General features: G+C 44.1%; 1 protein-coding gene across 1 annotated transcript; it reads right to left on the bottom strand.

Annotated features, from left to right (window-relative positions):
- Nucleotides 1-291: 291 nt before the first annotated feature.
- LOC139254819 (probable G-protein coupled receptor 139) lies at nt 292-3,956 on the bottom strand. The gene is made up of 2 exons (XM_070873835.1): nt 3,860-3,956; nt 292-1,187 (listed from the first exon to the last, which is right to left on the bottom strand). Exons 1-2 carry the CDS (start codon nt 3,954-3,956, stop codon nt 292-294), a joined length of 993 nt encoding a protein of 330 aa, XP_070729936.1.
- Nucleotides 3,957-15,649: the final 11,693 nt, after the last annotated feature.

Genomic DNA, 15,649 nt, shown 5'->3' with positions numbered 1-15,649 from the left:
TGCTGCGTTGGAAGCCGCCCCTTCTCTGGTGATGACTGATGCAAAGTACATATTTAGCACCTCATCCTGGCCTTCTCCTTTCACAAGGAGATTATCTTTTGCTGCATAATTGCTCACACCATCCATTTGAATGCACGCTTCTTATTTCGATGTTTAAATAAGACTTTTGGTTCCCTCTTCAGTTAGCTGCTAATCTAAACGTATATACTTGATTTGCTGCTTTGATTCCCTGTTTTAGATCTCCTCTGCACTTTTGATATACATAATGGTACTAGAAAGCGTGAGGTGTTCTCATCGAATTAACTTTACCACCATTGCAAGGGGATACTTCACGCCATTCCTCAACTCCTCTCTGAATTTCCTCTGGGTCACTGCGTAAATAAAAGTGTTCGTGCAGCAACTCAGGAGCTGGAGCATGGAGCCAATTTCCGGTACAAACGTGGGCAGAGAAACAGAGTATCCCAAGTAATCTAATCGTCTCAATATAGAACAGACCATGAACAACACCCATAACAGTATGAAATTCCCCGAGATAACAAACAGTACAATCATCGATTTCCTTCGGTTCTCCATCTCTGGGTCACTGGGGCTCTCGCCACTGCTCCGAACCCGGAGTCTACTGCGGGCTCTGCTGGACACTAAAATGTGTCTGACCGTTAAAGCATTCAACAGTAGAATCAAAATAAATGGAATAAAAGGTGTTAAAATATAATGAATTAATTCAACGATAGCCCAGACTAGTGAACGAGATACACCAATTGTCACGCGGCAAAACCATGGACTGTTGGACAGCCAATATTCACTTGTATACAGAAAATACCAGAAAAAGTTCCTCAGACAGCTCAGCACTGTCACTGTTCCGAGAACCACAGTCGCTGTTTGCTCCGTGCAATATTTCAATTTCAGCTTCTGGCAACAAATGGCCACAAATCGATCGAAGGTGAAAGTGACGGTGAACCAGACAGAACAATCTGTGGCTGCATAAAGCAGGATAGCATGAATATTACATATTCTAACATGCAACAGAAAAAGAAATTGATCCCGATAAACAATTGGAATCTGCCTCAGTATCAGATCGATGATCACGACCAGTAGATCCGCCGCTGCCATGGCCACCAGGTAGTGAGTGACACATTTGGAGAGACCGCACTTTCCCCGAGACAGGATCACAATCGTCACCACATTAACTGTAAGCAAGAGGAAAATAGGGACATTATTCACAAACAGTGAGTAAAAACAGAAGTTTGATGCGTTTCCAATGAAGTAATAGAGTAGCTTGCAGACGATCTGTCTAAAGTCCCTTCGCAATCATTTGAAATTCGCCAAGAAATGAGTAGCGCAGCGTGCCTTTGCATCCAGTGATGGATTCTAATTATTTTACCAGTGACAGGGCATCCTGGATATAACTTTGTAATTAGAGTAAGCAGTAATGAATCGGCTAATGAAGCTTTTTGTGGGAGATAATTCCAGATTTCCACCGGTTTATACCAAGTTAGATGACTTTGCCAAAACTATGGTAAACAAGAAGGTTATCGGCACACTGTATGAGATTTTTTTAAATAGATCAATTGGAGGTACGAGAAAGTCTGAATGTACATAAAGTGGAAAATTCACCCGGTGTAGATGGGATGAAGCCTCGTTTGCTGAGGAAAGTAAGTGTATAAATTACACAGGTACTGGCGACAGTCTCCAATTCTCCTTAGCTACAGGGGTGGTGGCAGAGGACTGTTGGATTGAAAATGCTGTATCCTTGTTCGAAAAAGGGGAGCAGGACAAGCCTGGCAATTACAGGCTCGTCAGTTGAACGTCAGTAGCAGGGAAGTTTTGAGAAGCGTTTAGAACCATGGATAATAAAGAAAGTAGCGTCAGGTGTTTGAATGTACTGATTGAGTTTTGAGATAACATTACAAAACAGATTTTTTGACGCCAGTGCAGTTGATGTTGTCGATGTGGACATTCAAAACACATAAATGACTTGTTAGTAAAATTAACAACCATGGCCTAAAAGAGGCAGTATTAGCATGGATACACAATTAGTTAAGGGATAGAAAACAGAGTGTTATGGTGAATGGCTGTTTCTCGAACTGGAGTGTGGTATACCGCGGGGGTTCCCAAGGTTCAGTTCTCGGACCACTGTGTTTTTGATATACATTAATGAGTTGGACATGTGGGCAGCAGGCAACATTTCGAAATGTGCACATTACACGCAATTTCGAAGAGTAGTAAATAATTGGGAAGATATTAATCGACTTCAATAGGACAGAGACAAATGGATGGGATCGGCAGACATATGGCGGATGAAATCAGTGCAGGAACGTGCGAAATGATACAGTTTGGTTGGTAGAATGAAAAGAGACAATGCGAGCTAAATGGTACAATTGAAAAGGGGGTGAAAGAACAGAGAGTCTGGGGGGTGTTCTTCCAGAAATCATTGAAAGTGGCAAAAGAAAGTAACAAAACAGGTTAATAAAATATATGTAACTCTGGGTTTTATCAATAGAAGCATATAATACAACGACAAAAACTTTATACAAAACATATTTACAAGAATAGTTCGGCCACAGCTAGTATATAGTGTCCATGTCTGGACACCTTCTGTGAGGAAAAATGTGATGGCTTTGAATAGGCTACAGAAGAGGGTTATTTGAATGGTTCCAGACATGGAGGATAGCTGTTCCATGGATAGACTGGAGATGCTGGGGTTGATCTCCTTAGAACAGAGAAGGCTTTGATCGAGGTGGTTAAAATCATGAAGAGTTTAGGTAAATTAATTAAACGTAACTGTTTCCAATGGCTTGTGGTTTGATAACCAAAGGGCACAGATTAAAGTTGATTGGTGAAAAAGCCAGAGGCGACATGATGAAAACCTTGTCTATGGAACGTGTGGCTAGGATTTGGAATGCACTGCCTAATAGGGTGGAAGATACAGATTCAATAGTAGCTTGTAAAAGGAAATTGGATCAATACTTGAAGGAGTAAAAGTTACAGGGACATGGGCGAAGAGAGGTGGTGCAGAACTACCTTCATCAGGGCCGGCTCAGGCTGGATGGGCCGAATTGACTCCTACTGCACTTTACTATTCTATATGTCTATCATTCTACTTCCACTACCTGTTGTGTTAAAAATACTTACTGAAATGATCCCCGAACGGTCTCGCTGAAAATGTAATGCTGTGTCCACTTTTTCCTGGACTCTTCCACCAGAGGAAATGGTTACTCTCTACCTAACCTATCAAATACTTTAATCACTTTTTCCTCCCATAAGAGAAATTCAATCTGGATTCCGAATGGTCAACAATTGGTTAACTCAAGTTACAGACATGCTACACTCCCAGCTCGGCAATTGGATATTCACCATCACATTAAAATTAATTATTCGCCATAAAGCAATTAGTTCAGTGAAATAATAATAAAAAGTAACTCAAACTAAGAATTCTAACACTCCGATTATGAACCAGTGACATTAATGTTCCACCGAAAATAATAGAACGTGAGTCAGCTGAACTAGATTGGATCATTACTCATTTTCATTTATTTTTTAAGAGTGATTTATACAATTAAATAATTTGCTATATTCTGCAGAAATTAACGATCTTGTGAGGTCACAAAATATTTTCTCATCTGACACTCAGACTCAGCATTGACAGCAAAATGCACACTTTTAATGAAGAGAATGATCGAACAACATGGCTTGTTTTGTGCTGTGAATCAATACTGGGAATTTAATAATATTACCTGATATGGAGCTATTAATGACCATTAAAGACACACAAATCATTGAGCTGATACCAGCGAATGGGAATTCACATCACAATGTTCAACCCCAGTTCCTAAAATACCAGCCCCAGGTAGTTACTTACGTGGGACACCGACAGCAGCCACGAAGGGGTAGTAAATTTTTTGTACATCATTAAGCGCCCAGAGAATCTTGAGTTTGATCAGGTAACCAAGAGACATTATTTTCCTTTTGGTAAGAATCGATTGTTCGAAGGTTGATGTTGATGCTGGGAGCAGTTCTACGATTAAGACATTCGGAGGTTTTCACTTATTTATAGCAGAGAAAATTCATTAGGTCAGTAAACCGTGTCTCCTGCTGCCTGGGCTTAATTACAACCAGTGAACAAACAGATGACATCAACAACTTTGACAATAAGACTCTTAACAAGAAATGCAGAAATTCCAATCAGCCAAAGCCCTAAAGACCAATCTCACACCCTAACAAGAATTTTCATAGGCATATTTTCTTAATCAAGCTCCAAGGAGAGATTGGGTTATCTCAGTGCCATCAAAGAACAACTCTAATAAGGTGCCCCCTTTTAGAGAGGCACATCTGATAAAGAATGTAAGGAATACCACGAAACAAAGGAATCTTATGAACTGAAATAACATTGTATTTCCTGTATCCTGCTGTGCAAGGTCAACAGATGCTCCCTGACCTGCTGACTGTTCCACCATTATGTTTCCTTTATTTCAGACTTCTAGCATCCGCCATATGTTGTGATTGTTTTAAGAATTTAGAAAACATAGGCTTATCATTTGCTCTGTGTTCCCTGTTTAATAAAATAAATCGGCCACCGGAAACATCAATTCCGATTGATGACACCAGCCAGAATGTGTACAAGAGAATAAGAACATAAGAATCGGAGCAGGAATAGGTTATGTGGCCCCTCGAGCCTGCTCCGCCATTCAATAAGATCATGACTGATCTGATCATGGGCTCAGCTCCATTTCCCTGCCCGCTCCCCATAACCCTTCACTCCCCGCTTATATTATGCAGTAAGAAGGAAAAAACAAATGAAAGAATTGAATAAATAAATAAGTAACTGATGAAATAAATGAGTCAGTGTTGTGGTGTAGACAATATTGTAACAATTGCTGGTCACAATTAAGTACAGACTCATGGAGATTGTGTGTTGGTGATCCCTCTACAATTTAAAACAAAAAGTTAATATTACTTTTCAATGAACATGGAGAGAGATTTAAGAACAGAACCTCAACTACTTCTACATCACAATTGCTCCGCGAAATGTTAGGGTTTTATAAATTTGGACGGACATCAGCACCATAAGCGTGACTCACCATTGGTGAATTACTGACATAGAAACATAGAAGGAGGCTATTTCGGTCCACCGTGTCCGCGCCGGCCGACAAAGTGCTGCACGGCCCTCGGTCAGCAGCCCTAAAGGTTACATATAAACCTATGAACAATGAACAATGGTGGAAAGATGATGAGTACCCAGCCCAACCAGTCTGACCCACACAACTGCGACACCCCTTATACTGAAACATTCCACACTCCACCCCAACCAGAGCCATGTGATCTGCTGGGAGAGGCAAAAACCAGATGGCTGGGGATATTTTGCAGCTGCAGATTCAGAACCCTGCCACTCTCTCCGTCCTCTGACTGATTACATCCGGCTTTACCTGTTCCTTATCCTGAACGGCCACACTCTCCGTCCTCTGACTGATTGCACTCTGCTTTACCTGCTCCTTATCCTGAACGGCCACACTCTCCGTCCTCTAACTGATTACACCCTGCTTTACCTGCTCCTTATCCTGAATGGCCACACTCTCCCTCCTATGACTGATTACACTCTGCTTTACCTGCTCCTTATCCTGAACGGCCACACTCTCCATCCTCTGACTGATTACACCCTGCTTAACCTGCTCCGTATGCTGAATGGCCACACTCTCCGTCCTCTGACTGATTACACTCGGCTTTACCTGCTCCTTGTCCTGAACGACCTACCTTCGCCTTTCCGTCTCTGCTCGTTTTTTATCTACTTTGGCCTGTGGTAAATCAGTAATTTAACCAAAGATATGACCACAGTTTGACCCCTTCACTGAGTAGGGTGAATTATTTGTGGGTAAAGTGCACATCACTCAGATATACCTTCACTATGCTGACGAGCAGTGACTCGATAAACGCTATTTCCTTTACCCTGTCTTTGTCTGAATGAGCGGCAGCAAATCACCTATTGAGCCAAGTAATACCCGTTCCATCTACCCCTGCATTTTGCCAGTCAGCATTGTTCACCGATGGACTCGAGTAAAATGCATTCTACTTAAATCACCACCTTACTGACAGACACTGACGTAACTAGTGAGCCTAGTACTGCACCTTCCACTTGCCCTCCATCTCAGTAACCAGCACTAATTCATCTTTCGACCCGAGTACTCTCCCATCCCCTTTCCTCCCCCTCCCCATCATATCGACAAGCACTGACTCACCTATTGATCCATTTCACCACTATCACCATCGCACTGACCAGCACTGACTCACCTGTTGATCTGGTACGACACATTTCACTATCACCATATCGCTGACCAGCACTGACTGACTTATTGATCTGGTACGATCCATTTCACTATCACCATCGCACTGACCAGCACTGACTCAGCGATTGATCTGGTACGAACCATTTCACTATCACCATCACACTGACCAGCACTGAGTCAACTATTGAGTGCAGTACTACCCGTTCTATGACTCATCCATCTCATTAACCTGAATTGATTCCACTTTAGACCCTATTACCACCCATTTCACTGTACACCCACTTAGCACTGACCAGCACTGGTTCACCTATGCCTTACTCTCTCAAAGCCCTTCCATTTTACTCACGAGCCCTGATTCACTTACTGAGCCTAGTCGTAGCAATCCCACTACCCCACCACATACCATCATGCTGAAGAGCACAGATTCTCCTGTTGAGCCTTATCAATCCCACTACCTCCTCCATCTTACTGACTGGCACTGAATCACTTATTGAGTTGAGTACTATCTCCGTTGCACTAACCAGCACTAATTCACCTGTGGGGCCGAGTTCACTCGGATCCATCAGTGCGGTGCCTTCCATTGTGTACGGTGGGGTGGGAACCTTGTCTCTCGGGTGGAACCGGCCGAGAAGAAGGTTCTCCAAAAATAAAAGAATGAGGAACACAACTGGAAATCATGTCATGCTCACTTGTAGTGGTGTAAGAATACCATGTTTCAGATCAGTTACTTTCTACCTCAGAACAAAACACCACGGATGTACAGACTCAATTATAAAGTCTACGTTTTTATACCTTGCCATATTAAATGGCTTAAATTGCTCACTGTAATGTAAGGCATGAACGAATTGCATCCATCTCTCATATGTTTTGATAAAATTCCTACGAAGGATGATTTCTTGGGAACAGCGACCCAAATATCACAAGTTTCTTTCCGATCACTCTCCTGTTTATTACAAAAAATGACAGCGAACACACAGAATTCTCTGCTGATGTTATAAACTTCCACACGAATCCATCCTAATCCCTGTGGTCGCGAGTACCAATGTCTAATCAGTCACTGATTACAGACATTTCTCCTCATTTCCCCACTGGATTTATGAGTGACCATCTTGTATTGATGGTGCTCAGAATTGGATTCTCCCACACATGGAAATCTTCTCTCCGCATCCACCCTGTCGAATCCATTCAGAATTTTTGAGACCTCTATCAGGTCACATCTAAGCCTCCTCATTTCTAACGGAAAAGGGACAGGGTTGAATCTTTGCTGAATGTTCCAATCTCTCAGTTCGGGATCAATCCTTATTTGTTCTTTTACAAGTGCTTTTCTGTCTTTTATAGCTTGGGGATCAGAACGATGCAGAGTATTCTAAGTGTGGGCGGTGCAAGGTCGGATATAATTTGAAGATAGCTTCACTAATTTTAAATCTATACTCACGGAAATAAATCCCAGGGCGTTGTGAACATTTTAATTGATTTCCTAACCTGTGAGGCTGCTTTTAATGATTAGTTAAATCGTGGCCTTTGATTCCGTTGCTCTGCACCTTCACTTTCTTCATTTCTAAAGAATGGGCGGTGTTTCTATTAGTCCTGACAAATTGCATCGCCTCACATTTATAGAAACATCGAAACATAAAATTTACAGCGCAGAAGGAAGCCATTTCGGCCCATCGTGTCCGCGCCGGCCGAAAAAGAGCCGCACGGCCCTCGGTCAGCAGCCCTGAAGATTACATATAAACCTGTGAACAATGACGGAAAGGCAAAGAGCATCCAGCCCAACCAGTCCACCCACACTACTGCAACACCTCTTATAGTGAAACACTCTACACACCACCCCAACCGGAGCCATGTGTTTTCCTGGGAGAGGCAAAACCAGATAAAAACCCAGGACAATTGGGGAAAAGAAATTCTGACCAAATTCCTCTCTGACCCATCCAGGCAATCGAAACTAGTCCAGCAGATCATCCTGGCCGTATTCAATTCCCTGCAGTATTTACCATTATATCTGCGCCATCCAACATAAGGTCATCCAGTCTAATCCCAATAACCAGCTCTAGGTCCGTAACCCTGCAGGTCACGGCACTTTAAGTGCCCATCCAAGCACCTTTTAAATGTGGTGAGTTTTTCTGCATCCACCACTCTTCCAGGCAGTGAGTTCCAGATTCCCACAACCCTCTGCATGTAGAAGCCCCACCCCTCCCCACCTCAAATCCCCTCTGAACCTTCCACCAAACAGCTTAAAAATATACCCCCTCATAATAGACCCCTCCACCAATGGAAATAGACCCTTGCTATCCAGGCCTCTCAATATTTTCTACACCTCAATGAGGTCTCCTCTCAAGCTCATCTGTTCCAATGAGAACAAACCCAGCCTATCCAATATGTCCTCATAGCTAAGATTCTCCATTCCAGGCAGCATCTTAGTAAATCTCCACTGCACCCTCTCTAGTGCAATTCAGGCCTTCCTATAATAACGTGACCAGAACTGCAAGCAGTTCTCCAGCTGTGGCCAAAACTGATTATTATACAATTGAAGCATAACCACCCTGCTCTTGTATTCTATGCCTCGGCCAATAAAGGCAAGCATTCCGTTTGTCTTCTAAACCAACTTATCCACCTGGCCTGCTACATTCAGTGATCTGTGGACAAGTGATCCAAGATCCCTACCGCTTAATGTGTATACCCTTTCCTTATTAGCCCTCACAAAGTGCATTACCTCAAACTTCTCTGAATTAAATTCCATTTACCACTGCTCTGCCCACATGATCAGTAGATTGATATTCTCCTGCAGCCTATGACATTCCTCTTCATTATCAACCACACAGCCAAGGTTAGTGTCGTCTGAAAACTTCTTAATCATAATCCCTATATTCGAATCTAAATCATAGATATGTTCCACAAAAAGCAAGGGACCAGTACTGAGCCCTACGGAATCCCACTGGAAACATCCTTCCAGTCACAAAAACATCCATCAACTATTACCCTTTGCTTCCTATCTCCAAGCCAAATTTGATCTAACTGGCCTCTTTGCGTTGTATCCCATGGGCTTTAACCTTCATGAATAGCCTACCATGTGGGACCTTATCAAAAGCCTTGCTATAGTCCATATATACTACATCAAATGTACTACCCTCATCGACCCTCTTGGTTACCTCCTCAAAAACTTTAGTCAGGTTAGACAAACACGATCTTCCCTTCACAAATCCGTGCTGACTGTCAGTAATTAATCCTTGCCTTTCCAAATGTAGATTTATCCTGCCTATCTTAAAGTTCATTTGCCACTTTCCTGCCCATTCGGCATGTGTCCTGATGTGTTCTTGTATTGTGGTGTATTCTCCCTCGGTGTTACCTATAACCCCGGCTGTGTACCAACTGTAAATGCTGATATTGGGTTACATATTATGAAGTTAAAATCATTACTGTACATTCCCGGCAATGATCCTCGCACAACACAGCTTTCAAGCTTCCCCAAACTGATTAAATACCATTATCCCCTTTTATCGGCGTTATTATGTTTCGTGAATTTTCTATCCATTCAGATCGTTGTCCCCTGATTCTACTTGCACTAATATTTGTCGTTTGCCTATCTCGTGGGATCTTACCACAGGAAATAGCGAGATAGAATATTACAGAATGGAAGGAGGCCATGAGTCCCATCAAGTCAGCGCTGGCTCTTCCAAAGATCAATGTGCTCAGCCTCAGACCCCATTCTTTCCCCCATCCCGGCATTGTTTCTCATTCAAGTATATATTCTACTAACTTTTGGAAGGCTGCTCTTGAATCTGTATTAAGCACCCAGTCAGGCATACCAAATGATAAAAATGTGATGCGGAAAATAGTTTTGCTCATATCGCCTCTAGTTCTTCTGCCAAAAGCCTTAAATCCGTGCCCTCTAGTTATCGACACTTAATCCAATGGAAACTGTTTCTCTTTATTTACTAATATAAACACATCATAATTTAATTTATACTCCTTTATCAAATCTTCTCGTAGCCTTCTTGCAGCGAGGATCAGAACCCCAGCTTCTCCAGCCTTATCCCGTAACTGTAATGACTCATTCCTGGCACCATTCTGTCTAATCTCTTCTGTACCCTCTCCTAAGCCTTTGCACCCTTCCTAAAGTGCAGTGCTCATAATTGGACACAATTCTCCAGTTGGGATCGAACCATAGCTTTATAAATGTTTAGTATAAGTTTCATTCTTTTGTACTCTATTCCTCGATAATCCCAAATGCATTTTAACCTGTCTCACCATCTTCAAAGACGAGCGCACAAACAGCCCAAGTCACTCTGTTCTTGCACCCCCGATAAAGTGGTCAAATTTAGCTTGTATTGTTGATCCGCAACCCATCAATACTATGATGAATTCCATCTGCCATGTGTCTGCCCATATCCACCAGCCTATCCAAGTCGTCTTGAAGTCATTCATTGGTCCTATAATTCAGGTTGAAAGCTTCCTTCGTACGATCGCCTCCGACCTGAAAAAAATCTCCGAATCTACCTGTTGGCTCGGAGGAATGTAGGAACGCGCTCGGATGCCTCGATTCGCTGCGCTCTACGTGGCCACCTGTTTTTGAGGTCGGTAAATCCAAGCTGGAGTCACGTGGGTCTGGACCACCAATCATTATGTAGTATTCTCCTTGATAATAATGGGATCTCTGTATGTTCAAGTTCCCATTACTCTCAATGAGAAAACACCGAAATCACCCAAACACAACATAATAAATAAAACACCTCACATATTTTTAATTAATTCAAATTAAATGTAACTGAATGTTTTAGAAAAAATATATATGCTTTGATAATTTTTTAATGTTTTAATAGTGTTAAATATAAACTGGCATTAATGGGCAGAGATTTTGCAATAAAAATGTGCATTTAATTGAAATTTTTATAAGTTTTAAAACTCTTACAGTGGTAAGAGAAGGCCATGTGCCTGCTTTCACCAGGCGTAAAAGTTTGAAGGACATTAGCTGGGCAAGAGTTGGGCAAATAGCCCAATCCCTCCATTGCAAATGTCCTTCTCCCGGGGATACAGAGGATCTGTGAAGAGAAATCATAACAGATTGGAAAAGCTGGTTTTCGCTTTTGCAAGGCCTCGCCGGGCCTGTGTGCACGATGTGGCTGCAGCGATATTCATAAAAATAAAGATAGTAAATGCCTGCCATTGTGTGGCGTGAATGTTACTCACCACTTATCAGCCCAAGTCTGAATGTGGTCCAGGTCTTGCTCATGTGGGCACGGACTGCTTCAGTATCTGAAGAGTTGCGAATGGAACTGAGCACTATGCAGTCATCAGCTAACATCCCCACTTCTGACCTTATGATGGAGGAAAGGTCATTGATGAAATAGCTGATGATGGTTGGGCCTTGCACACTGCCCGAAGGAACTCCTGCAGCGATGTCCGGGGACTGGGATGATTGACCTACAACCACCACAACCATCTTCCTTTGTGTTAGGTATGACTTCAGCCAGTGGAGATTTTTCCCCTGATTTCCATTAACTTCAGTTTTACGAGGGCTCCTTGATGCAACACTCGTCAAATGCTGCCTTGTTGTCATGGGCAGTCACTCTCACCTCACCTCTGGAGTTCAGCACATTCGTCCATGTTTGGACCAAGGATGTAATGAGGTCTGAAGCCGAGAGGTCCTGGTGGAATTCAAACTGGGCATCGGCGAGCAGGTTATTGGTGAGTAAGTGTCACTCGATAGCACTGTCGACGACACCATCCATCACTTTGCTGATACAAAAGCAAAGTACTGTGGATGCTGGAATCTGGAATAAAATCAGAAAATGCTGGAAACTCAGCAGGTCAGGCAGCGTCTGTGGAGAGGAAGCAGAGTTAAAGTTTCGGGTCGATGACCCTTCGTCAGGACTGGAGAGTGTTCAAAAAGAACAAATTCTTAGCCAGCACTGAAAGGAGGATGGGATGAGAAAACAAAAGCGAAGGTCTGTGATCAGGTGGAAGGCAGGAGAGATTAGAGAGACAACAGGGGATGATGGGTCCAACTTCAAATGGTAATGCCAGGAGTGAGAAAAACATAGGCCAAGATAGGGTGTGAATGGTGGGATAATGACCAACTGCCATTAGAGACAAGGAGAGAAAAAGAAAGAAACTGGCTCGGGGGGCGGAGCGGGGACGCTGGGACGCGGGGCGCGGGGCTGGGGGGACGGCGGGGGATGGGAGCTAAAGATTGGCAGTGGTTACCTTCTGAAATTGTTGAACTCGATGTTGAGTCCAGAAGGCAGCAAAGTGCCTGAACGAAAGATGAGATTCTGTTCCTCGAGCTTGCATTGAGCTTCGTTGGAACAGTGGAGGTGGCCGAGGACGGAGAGGTCAGAGTGGGAGTGGAGTGGAGAATTAAAGTGACAGGTGACTGGAAGCTCGGCTTCCTGACTCTTCCGTTCCCTTCCTTGACTTCTCCGCCTCCATCTCTGGGAATAGGCTTTCGACCAGTATCCGCTATAAGACCACTGACTCCCCCTCGTTGTCTGGACTACACTTCCTCGCACTCCACATCCCATAAGGACTCCATTCCCTTCTCCCACTTTCTCTGTCTCCATTGCATCTGCTCTGACGACACGACCTTCCACATGAGGAAGGACATTCTTGCTATTGAGGGAGTGCAGTGAAGGTTCACCAGACTGATTCCCGGGATGGCAGGACTGACATATGAAGAAATACTGGATCGACTAGGCTTATATTCACTGGAATTTAGAAGAATGAGAGAGGATCCCATAAAAGCATCGAAAATTCTGATGGGATTGGACAGGTTAGATGCAGGAAGAATGTTCCCGATGTTGGGGAAGTCCAGAACCAGGGGTCACAGTCGAAGGATAAGGTGTAAGCCATCTAGATCCGCGATGTGGAGGAACTTCTTCACCCAGAGAATTGTGAACCTGTGGAAATCTGTACCACAGAAAGTTGTTGAGTCCAGTTCATTGGATATATTCAAAAGGGAGTTAGATGTGTCCCTTCCGACTAAAGGGATCAGGGGGTATGGAGAGAAGTCAGGAGTGGGCTACTGAAGTTGCATGATCAGCCATGATCATATTGAATGGTGGTGCAGGCTCGAAGGGCCAAATGGCCTACTCCTGCACCTATTTTCGATGTTTCTATATTAGTGCCTCTGACATGTCTTCCTTTTTCTTCATCAGAGGTTTCCCCTCCAGCATGGTTAACATGGCCCTCGACCGTGTCTGTTGTATTGCCCGCACCTCTACTCTCACCCCTTCCCCTCCATCTCAGAAGCATGACAGCGTTCCCCTTGTCCTCATCTTTCAACCCACCAGCCTCCACATTCAAAGGATCATCCTCCGCCGTTTCTGCGACCTCCAGCGTAATCCCACCACCAATCACATCTCCCCTCCCCTCTCAGCATTCCAAAGGGACCACTCCCTCCGTGATACCCTGGTCATTCTGCAGTAATCTCCAGCATCCCGTTCCCTTCCCACGGCATCTTCCCGTCCAAGTATAGGAGATGCAACACCTGTCGTTCTACCTCCTGCCTTCCCTTTATCCAGGGCCCCAAATAATCCTTCCAGGTGAAACAGCGATTTCCTTGTACTTCTTTCAATGTAGTATTCAATGTCTCCTACACTGTTCCAATGAAGCTCAATGCAAGCTCTAGGAACAGAACCTCATCATTCGTTTAAACATTTTACAACCTTCTGGACTCAGCATCAAGTACAAAAATTTCAGCGCGTAACCGCTGCCAATCTTTGACTCCCATTCCAGCCCCGAGCCCCCCTCAGCATCTGGTTCTTTCTTTATTTTTTTTCTCCGTGACTCTAATGGCATTCGTACATAATCCCACCATTCACACCCTAACTCGACTAATGGTTTTCTAACTCATGGTATTATCATTTGAATTTGGGCCATCGTCCCTTTTGTATCTCTAATCTCTCCTGTCTTCCACCCGATCACAGACCTTCCCTTTTCATCTTTCTTCCCCTCCCCCTTTCGATGCTTGTTAAGAATCTGATCTTTTCAAACACTCTCCAGTTTTTGACCGTAAACATCAACGCTGCTTCCTCTCCCCATCTGCTGCCTGACCTGCTGAGATTTCCGGCATTTTCTGTTTTTATTCGTACTTTGCTGATGATTGAGAGGAGACTGAAGGGGCGGTAATTGGCCGGAGTGGACTTGTCCTGCTTTTTGTGTACAGGACATACCTGGGTAGTTTTCCACATTGTCGGACAGATGCCAATGTTGTAGCTGTGATGGTGGGGACCTCAGGAGCAGGTCAATGTGCATCATCCACTTCGGCACTTCTGGCTGAAGATGGTTGCAAACGCTCCAGCCTTGTCTTTTGCACTTGCGTGCTGGGGTCCGCTATCATTGAGGGTGGGAATATTCATGGAGCCTCCTCCTTCCGTTAGTTGCTTAATGGTCCACCACCATTCACAATGGATGTGGCAGGGTTGCAGAGCATGAATCTGATCCGTTGATTGTGAGATCGCTTAGCTCTGTCTATCGCATGCTGCTTCCATTGTTTAGCATGCATGTAGTCCTGTGTTGCAGCTTCCCCAGGTTGGCACCTTATCTTTAGGTACACTTGGTGCTGTTTCTGGCATGCTCCTCTACACTCCTCATTGAACCAGGGTTGGCCCCTGGCTGGATGGTAATGGTAGAGTAAGGGATATGCCGGGCCATGAGGTTACAGATTGTGGTGGAATACAATTCTGCTGCTGATGGCCCACAGCCGTCTCATGGATGCCCAGTTTTGAGCTGCTGGATCTGTTCTGAATCTATCCCATTTAGCACGGTGGTAGTGCCACACAACATGATGGAGGTTGCCCTCTGTGTGAAGACGGTCCTTTGTCTCCACAAGAACTATATGGTGATCACAGCTCGCAATGGTGTCAGGGACAGATGCATCTGCAACAGCTAGATTGGTGAGAACAAAGTCAAGAAGGTTTTCCGTTTGAGTTGGTTCTCTCACCACATGCCGCAGGCCATTTTTTCAGCTATTTCCTTCAGGACCCGGTCAGCTCGGTCAGCATTGGTGCGACTCAGCATCACACACACACTGCAACATGGGAACAGGTGGAGTCCAGTTCGCCCATCACGTCTGTTCCACCATTCAATGACATCATGGCTGATCTGTATTAAACTCAATCTAACCACCTTGGCCCTTTAAACTTACATTGTGCACATTATTACTTGGCTCAGAAACAGGCCCAACAGGACCACACTCTCTCCGAGCTTTCTTCCCACTGCTTCACCTAACTCCATCAACATATCATTCTACTGCTTCTGGCCTCATGTGTTTATCCTGCTTCCCTTAAACATACCTGTGCTATTCGACTCAACTACTGCTTGTCATTGGGAGTTCCACATTCTCAGCACTCTCTGGGTCAAGGCACTTTTCT

The sequence above is a fragment of the Pristiophorus japonicus genome, unplaced genomic scaffold, assembly GCF_044704955.1.
Source record: "Pristiophorus japonicus isolate sPriJap1 unplaced genomic scaffold, sPriJap1.hap1 HAP1_SCAFFOLD_58, whole genome shotgun sequence".
In the NCBI taxonomy this organism is placed as follows: Eukaryota; Metazoa; Chordata; class Chondrichthyes; family Pristiophoridae; genus Pristiophorus; species Pristiophorus japonicus.
This window is presented reverse-complemented; position numbering and strand designations above follow the sequence as displayed.

Bases quoted from the DNA above. Each gene is read 5' to 3' on its own strand.
- LOC139254819 (XM_070873835.1), bottom strand. From the start codon at position 3,956: ATGTCTCTTGGTTACCTGATCAAACTCAAGATTCTCTGGGCGCTTAAT. The intron at 1,188-3,859 runs GTAAGTAACTAC...TCTTGCTTACAG, and splicing joins GGCTGCTGTCGGTGTCCCAC to TTAATGTGGTGACGATTGTG.